The sequence below is a fragment of the Camponotus floridanus genome, unplaced genomic scaffold (genome assembly GCF_003227725.1).
Source record: "Camponotus floridanus strain SB8 unplaced genomic scaffold, Cflo_v7.5 scaffold34, whole genome shotgun sequence".
NCBI classification, from domain to species: Eukaryota; Metazoa; Arthropoda; class Insecta; order Hymenoptera; family Formicidae; genus Camponotus; species Camponotus floridanus.
In genome coordinates, this window is record NW_020229481.1 from 370,838 (window position 1) to 379,896 (window position 9,059).

The 9,059-nt window shown below is 33.9% G+C and overlaps 1 protein-coding gene and 1 long non-coding RNA gene across 2 annotated transcripts; both read right to left on the reverse strand.

Annotated features, from left to right (window-relative positions):
• Positions 1–1,838: 1,838 nt before the first annotated feature.
• Positions 1,839–2,812, reverse strand: LOC112638640 (KRAB-A domain-containing protein 2-like). Its single transcript, XM_025410718.1, has 3 exons — positions 2,665–2,812; positions 2,539–2,600; positions 1,839–2,363 (listed from the first exon to the last, which is right to left on the reverse strand). Exons 1-3 carry the CDS (start codon positions 2,810–2,812, stop codon positions 1,839–1,841), a joined length of 735 nt encoding a protein of 244 aa, XP_025266503.1.
• A 3,017-nt stretch (positions 2,813–5,829) lies between these two features.
• On the reverse strand, positions 5,830–8,646 carry LOC112638665. Its single transcript, XR_003123113.1, has 3 exons — positions 8,598–8,646; positions 8,361–8,513; positions 5,830–5,852 (listed from the first exon to the last, which is right to left on the reverse strand). It is a non-coding gene; the product is annotated as an uncharacterized LOC112638665 (long non-coding RNA).
• Between the last annotated feature and the right edge of the window lie 413 nt (positions 8,647–9,059).

Below are 9,059 nucleotides of genomic sequence, written 5' to 3' on the forward strand. Positions count from 1 at the left end.
ATGTAAAAATGCCACAACGCGTTGTGGACGCTTATTGATGCAGCCATGACGCGATGTAAATACAATCTATCAACGGCCGACAGATTCATGCACATTCTTGTTCGTTTTTTATTTAGCGTATTGCTAGAGTGTGGACGTTGTTGGTTTGCGTGCTAATTATGTGGTACGAAATATTACTTCAAAGTAAAAGAAGCTCAGTTACTTCGAAAAAATAAGCAATCGGTATCATCAAAGCAGTATCGTCGTATAAAGCGATACGACATCTTAAAACTTGGTGATACTGAAAAACTGATTGAAAGTGGTTCTGAAGGTATGGGCGATTCTAAAATTCGCTATTTCTGTAAGGCAGATGAGCTATTTGATGTATTGGAGGCAGCACATCTCAACGTGGAACACAAAAGGACAAAAGGTAGTTGTATTTAAATCTTTGAAATTTGACGTTTATTGATATAGCAATAATGCAATAAAAATAAAATTATAAAGAAAAAAATTATAAAGAAAATTAACAGTTAGCCTTATTAATCCTATAGCTCTTACAATAAAATTTAAAACAATTAAGTTTCTGTGATAGAAGTTTTCATTCATCAGTATTTTTTATTAATAATAATATAAAATACTGTTTAGAGTTGCTCTCTTTGTGAGAATTCTTTTATTAAAAACAAATTTGCCATCAATTGACAAAATCATTTACAAATAAATTTTTTTATTTGACTAAAATCTACGATACTTTTTTTCATACGTAAGTATCAAGGATTCATAAAATAAAATAATTGACGTTATTTTGTTATAACAATTGACGTTAATTCAATTAAAATAAAACAAATTGTCTTTTTGACTGTAAAAGAAAATACAGTTATCTTTATTAATACTATGGTTCTTTTAATCAAAGAAGATTTTGTAATAGAAATCTTCATTAATTAGTATTTTTCTAATAATAAACATTGTTCATAATATATATTGGTCCCTTTGTGGGAATTATTAATAAATTATTTATTTTTGCAAGAACTATTACTGACATTTGGAATTGCACTTTATATTTTTAGAGAGACATTTGCATTTTTTGTCAATGCAGTATCTTTTACAGTGGCAGCTTATAAAACCTTGCTTACTTCCAGATGACAACATAGAAGCTGAACATAGAAGAGTTAGTGAAGTACGTCTTGCAGTTCAATAAAGTTGTTCTCAGCAACTATAAATTCATTGCGAGCATAAAATCGCTCAAGGAGCCCTTCTTTGGTACCTAATTGATAAAGCCTTGATGAATTAATTCCGGCAACAACAGCTAAGATATTTCTGGGAGCTGCGCGTCCTTTATCAACGTCAGGCACTCTGACCACTACACTAGTTCGAATATCAACTTTAGGAAATTTTGAATTAGAAAATGAAATCATTTTTTGTGCTTGTTGTTTTTGACCAGATTTAGCACATTCTCCCTCAACGCTGATACTGTTCTTCCTTATACAGAGCTTGCAAGTAACGTTCTGTCCGAAACCCTCATTATTCTCATCACTTTCTCCGCAAATAACGTAAATATATTGATGACATCCTGAACACTTGTAAGCTCCTGAAGTTTCGTTTTCACAAATCACACAATAAATTTTGCTGTCATCTTTTTTTTTTGATTGTTGTGTAACCTCTCCAGCTTGAGGTATATTTTTATCTTCACTAGATTGTTCGTTAACTTCTTCTTCATCAGTCTTATCTTGATCATTGTTCTTTACCGAAGAAAGAAGTTGTTCCAATTCTTCTTCAGTTTCTATAGAAGAATACATGTCACTGGAAAGAGAGGAATCCGCAAGTCCGATCTTTTGCGCTGATCCAAACAGCTCATAAGGACCTCATAAGGACTCATAAGGACTTGTCTTAATTACCGAATGGAGAGCTCGATTCTTCTTACTTTGAATAAATCGGAGTCCTTCAGACCATTTTTCCGTATTATTGTCAGCCATCCACGCTACCAGCATGTCACGAATATCTTGGTTCGACCTTTCAACCGAACCCTGACTCTGAAAATGTCGCGATTTACCATTAACAAGCTTCATTCCAGGCCACATATCGGCCAAACTTTTAATTATTTTATTTATGAATTCACGACCATTGTCGCTTTGAAGTATACATGGGGCACCGAATAAACAAAATATGTCTATGAATTGGTAGGCCACTTCCTCGGCAGTCTTCGTCTTAAGAGGACGAAGAATTGTGAATTTGGTTAAATGATCTTGATAATTCATAATGAATCGATAATCTTTATCTGACTCTGACTGCATGTCAATCAAGTCCACTTGACATCGAGAGTTCATGTAGTCAGATAAAATAAGTTGTACAACTAATCCATGTTTTGGTATCTTTTTCTTCAATTGACACTGTTCACACAAAGACAGAAAAAGATTTATTATTTGATGAGTAACATTACAATATTTCTTTTTTAGTTCAGCTTCCATAACTGAAACATAAATAAAAATAATGTAGAAAAATATTAGACAAACACAAATTATTAATTATTTATTGACTATGAAACTAAAAACTTTACTAACCTACCTTTACTACATACCTAACATGTCTAACTATACTTCGCGATATCAATCTTGTGCCGAAAACATCTTGGAATTCGTAATATAACGTAAATATGTATCAAATCTAGTCAAATTTCAAAAATGTACCTACCTCTTTTTCTTTTATGTCCCACGTTGAGATGTGCTGCCTCCAATACATCAAATAGCTTATCCGCCTTACAGAAATAGCGAATTTTAGAATCGTCCATGCCTTCAGAACCACTTTCAATCAGTTTTTCAGTATCATCAAGTTTTAACATGTCGTATCGCTTTATACGACGATACTGCTTTGACGATAGTGATTGCTTATTTTTTCGAAGTAACTGAGCTTCTTTTACTTCTTGAAATAGATATTTCGTACCGCTCGTTATCGATAAAAACACTCCGATCAGTACTTGTTTTCTTCAACTCACTTAATTTATCATAAAAAATCTTCTTTTTATCAGACATGATTAGCACGCAAACCAACGATGTCCACACTCTAGCAATACTAACATAAATAAAATGACGAACAAGAATGTACGTGAATCCGTCGGCCGTTAATAGATTACATTTGTCTTATATCGCGTCATGGCTGCATCAATAGGCGTCCACAACGCGTTGTGGCATTTTTACATTGCCAGAATGCATTTTGGTCGATTATCAAAAGAACCTCAACACGAATTTCGCTTTGTGGCCTTTTTGAATATGCCAAAATGCGTTATGAGCGTTTTTAAAAGTGCCTCGACACAAAATTCGCGTTGTGGGTGAATCTGAGATGTCTGAACGCGTTGTGACCGGTTTTTCCGCCCAATGAGCGTTTTCGATCTTTGAGCTTAACATATATACTAGGACTGTGAATTAATTTTGACTTATAATAGATCACGTAACTTATGTTATATCGCATCGGATACTTCTGTAACTATATTCATGTCAAAGCTCTGTCATTAGGCTTTACTTTTTATTATGTCATTTTGCTGAAGTGTAAACAACATTTTTTCTGCTCCGAAGATGTCGAATTACGAGCCAACAAAACACCATTCGCGAGAAGTTTTACTTTTCCTGTTTAATTCAAAGAAAAGTACTGCTGAAAGTCATCGAGTGCTGTTGGAAACTTACGGTGAACATAATCCATCGATAAAAACGTGTGAGTATTGGTTTCGACGTTTTAGAAGTGGTGATTTCGATACAGTTGACAAAGAACGCCCTGGTCAACCGAAAAAGTTCGAAGATGATGAATTGGAAGTATTACTCGAGATTCATGTCAAACGCAAGATGAACTTACTGAATCGTTGAATGTTGATCGCACAACAGTTTCCAAACGTTTAAATGCACTCAGTATAATTCAAAAGCAAGGAAATTGGGTGCCATACAAATTGAAGTCGAGAGATGTTGAACGGCGGTTTTTCACGTGCGAACAATTGCTTCAACGGCAAAAAAGAAAGGGTTTTTTGCATCTTATCATCACTAGCGATGAAAAATGGATATGCTAAAGATAATCCTAAGCATAGAAAATCGTGGGGTTTGCCCGGTCATGCATCAACATCGATGGCAAGGCCGAATATTCATGATTCGAAGCACATGCTCTGTATTTGGTTGGACCAGCTTGGTGTTGTGTACTATGAGCTGCTTCAACCGAATGAAACCATCACTGGTGAACGCTACCAAACACAATTAATGCGTTTGAGCCATGCATTGAAGGAAAAACGGCCGCAATTCGAGCAAAGGCACGATAGAATAATTTCTCAACATGACAACGATCGAACACATGTTGCTCGTGTAATCAAAAAATACTTAGAAACGCTGAAATGGGATGTTTTATCCGACCCGCCATATTCACTAGATATTGCTCCATCGGATTACTACTTGTTCCGATCCATGGAAAATGGCCTGGCTAAGCAGCACTTCCAATCTTACGAAGATACGAAAAATTGGATCGATTTGTGGACTGCATCAAAAGATGAATTGTTCTTTCGACGCGGAATCCGTATGCTGCCAGAAAAAATGGGAAAAAGTAGTGGATAGCGATGTACAATACTTTGAAAAATAATAATGTACACAATTTTTCACAATAAAGCCTTGAATTTACAAAAACTACCTCAAAATTAATTTACAGTCCATATACAGGGTGAGGCATCTAAAACAGGCCACCTGAATAACTCCGTTAGTAAGCCGAATACAAAAAAATTGTTCAGACAAAAGTTGTATGGTTTCAAGGGGGACATATGATGGTGTCATTAGTTTAATCTTGAAGAGCCACCCGAAGGTCACGTGAAGGTCAGCTCCAACTTTTTAAATGGAACACCTCATATGCTTTTGCATATTCTTGTAGCTCATCTCAAGAGCTTTCCAAAACACTACAATTATGTTAGTTTTCATTAAATACTTTCCAAGTTATGAGGCTTGAAATCATTTTTTAATTTTACATAAACCGTAAAATATCTTGTAAAATATTCATTTTTCGATTATTTTACCTTAATACTTTTATGTACAAAATAATGAGAAGAATCAATTGGTGTAAAGAAAATACATAATTGCTTCGAACAAAAAAATGTAATTTGCAATTAACAATTACATTTTTTTGTTCGAAGCAATTATGTGTTTTCTTTACACCAATTGATTCTTCTCATTATTTTGTACATAAAAGTATTAATGTAAAATAATCGAAAAATGAATATTTTACAAGATATTTTACGGTTTATGTAAAATTAAAAAATGATTTCAAGCCTCATAACTTGGAAAGTATTTAATGAAAACTAACATAATTGTAGTGTTTTGGAAAGCTCTTGAGATGAGCTACAAGAATATGCAAAAGCATATAAGGTGTCCCATTTAAAAAGTTGGAGCTGACCTTCACGTGACCTTCGGGTGGCTCTTCAAGATTAAACTAATGACACCATCATATGTCCCCCTTGAAACCATACAACTTTTGTCTGAACAATTTTTTTATATTCGGCTTACCAACGGAGTTATTCAGGTGGCCTGTTTTAGATGCCTCACCCTGTATATATGGACATCCTGAATATATATATATATATATATATATATATATATATATATATGCACGGTGTCTTTGAGCATGTGCTCACTCACTTGTAAGATGGTAGAACGCAGTAAATTAAATAAAATAATCCTATTCTATGTAACGATTTTTGTAATAACAATCGAAATATTAATTATTGATAAATGTAGAAAGGTATAATCGCTAGTCGAATAATCAAAGGATTATTGAAAAAATTATATTCGACCAAACTAGCCAGAAATTTCCCTTATTTAATACGACGTTTCGATCATATGGTTGTGGTCCTTATCAAGTATATACTGGAAGGATTTAAAATACATTAAATTAACGGATTGAATACATAAAAAGCACAAAACAGAATAAAGAGTAAACAAATTTACCGATGAAATATCAGGAGGCAAACATAGCACTTGTAAAAACCATCACAAGTCACAAATGAAAAACGTTATATAATTAAATTCAAAAAACGAGAGAGACAGATGCGTCCATGTGAGACTTCGTCGAAAAACTAAACGAATCTCGAGGGAGAAACACAACTAAGTGACCTTTAGTATTTTGTCATAAATATTATTTAGATTATCTGTGTCTGTCTGTAAGTTGATGAGATTATCAGATCTCTTAATAAAAAACATCTCAGCAATCTCTCTTTTCCGAACATACGTTTCGCTATGTAAGATGTCGGATTTCAACCAATCAAAATCGTGTCCAGATTCCAATCTGTGTTTGGTAATTACGGAGTGATTAGAATCATGTAACTTTATATTATTACAATGTTCCTTCACACGTGTACGTAGATGTCTTTTTGTTTGACCTATGTATGATATGTTGCAATCTTTGCAATTTAATTTATATACAACGCTCGTTATTATGTAATCTGTCTTTACCGCATCTAATTAAGTTATTTAGTTTTTTTGTTACTTTGTAGACGACTTTGTTGAAACCACTGTTTCGTAGAAGACGGTAGAGATCTTGACTCGTATTCTCTACGTATGGTATAGTAATAAAATAAGTTTTATCTGGATGAGTAGAATTGGCGTCATCAGTGTCATTGCAGTCGCGATTGTTTAAAAAATTGATTCTTTTTCGAATGTGTCTATGAATAAAGTGTTCAGGAAAACAATTATTAACTAACGCGTCATATATTAACTTAATATTCTCTTGTTTAAAGCAGTCGTCAGATAGTAAAATGGCATGGTCAACTAAATTATAAATCGTATTAATTTTATATTTTAACGGGTGATTCGAATAAAAATTAATATATCTCCCGGATCATGTAGGTTTCCTAAACCAATTGGTGATAAGTTTTGTTCCCAACCGAATGATTTTAACATTGAGAAAACTAATCGAAGAATCAATTTCTTTCTCGTACGTGAATCTTAAACGTTCGTGGTAGTTATTAAAAATGGTTAAAATATCGTCAACTTTTGTGCGTGGTACAATTGTAAAAACGTCGTCCACATATCTGTAATACATGGGTACGGTAAAATTCAGTGAGTTTAGATATTGTGTCTCCAAATCGTCCATCACCATATCTGCCAAGATAGGTAAAAGTGGAGAGCCCATGGGTGTGCCGAAGATCTGTTCGTAAAACTGTCCGTTAAAGGAGAAGCAAGTTGAATCCAAAATCAAGTCAATTGCAAATAAAAATTGCGATAAGTTAAATTTCGTGTTTTTTGCAATGTCGTCCCAGCGCTTTTTAATGGCGTTTTCAACTAACTTCCTTGGAACGTTTGTAAATAACGAAGTCACATCCAAAGAAATCATGATGTTGTCTTCATTAATGACTGTATTCTTAATGTTTTGAGCAAAGGACCAACTATCTTTAACAAATAAATTTGGTTTCTTAATCGATTTATACAAAATGTTGTGGATGTAACTCGAAACGTTATATACAGAGCTTCCTAAAGCGGATACAATGAATCTCAATGGAAAACCGTCTTTGTGGATCTTCGGCAGACCGTAGCATCGCGGTAAATTACCGTTCGTACAATTTTTAGTTTTTATATGTCAATTCACTGATCAAATTATTTTAATGGCAAGGCAAAGTTGTCACCCAAGCTTTTTAAATTTGTCAAACTTTCGCTTAATACTATTACTGCGGAACTCGACGTTAATTTTTAAATTATTAATGTGTGTAGGTAACAAGTCATGTTGTTGATCGGTGTCCGATTTTTTGAGCTTGGGTGACAACTTTGCCTTGCCATTAAAACAAGATGAGCGAATCGATCGCACGAATTACGTGTTGGATGTCATTAAGAACTTTGAAGCGAAGAGTAACATTCTGCCTACTGACACTATCGAAACAACTAGGATTTCAGTGGCTAACATCCTTCAAAGATTTCTTTTCACAAAAAAACACATTAATCATCCAGATAGATGCATTCTCGATTCGTTCGCTGTTTCTAAAAAATTCATACGGGATAATGACAAGGATATCATGGTCACACGCGCTGACAAGGGCCAAATTACCGTTGTCATGGATAAGAAAGATTATTTTAATAAGATGGATCTGCTGCTGGGTGATCAAGCCACTTACAAAGTTTTGAATAAGGATCCGTTAAACAAATTGACCAATAAGATCAACGATTTGGTCAAGTCTTGGAAGAAAAATAACTTGATAGGTGAATTAACATACAGAAATCTAATTTGTACGAACGGTAATTTACCGCGTTGCTACGGTCTGCCGAAGATCCATAAAGATGGTTTCCCGTTGAGAATTATTGTATCCGCTTTGGGAAGTCCGGTTTATAATATTTCTACATATATTCATAACATTCTTCACAAATCGATTAAGAAATCTAACTTACATATTAAAGATGGATGGTCCTTTGTTGACAGCATTAAGAACACTTGCATTGAAGAAGATAACATAATGATTTCATTGGATGTTGCTTCTCTATTCACCAACGTTCCAAAAGAATTAGTTGAGAATGCCATAAGAAAGCGTTGGGTGGACATCTCTAAAAATACAAAATTTAATTTGTCACAGTTTTTACATACTATAGAACTGATATTGAACTCAACTTGCTTTTCTTTCAACGGACGTTTTTATGAACAGATCTTCGGCACTCCTATGGGTTCCCCACTATCACCTATTTTAACAGATATGGTGATGGATGATCTGGAGACGCAATGTTTAAATTCACTTAGTTTTGCGGCGCCTATTTATTATAGATATGTAGATGACGTTTTCGCAATCGTGCCACGTACGAAAGTCGACGAGATTCTAACGATTTTCAATAATTACCATGAACGTTTACGTTTCACACACGAAATTGATTCGTCGATCAACTTTCTTAATGTAAAAGTCATTAGGTCAGGCAATAAACTTATCACTAATTGGTTTAGAAAACCTACATGGTCTAGTAGATATATTAACTTTTATTCGAATTACCCGCTTAAGTATAAAATTAATACGATTTACAATTTAGTCGACCATGCTATTTTATTATCTGACGATTGCTTTAAGCAAGAAAATATCAAACTAGTTTATGACACTTTAATCA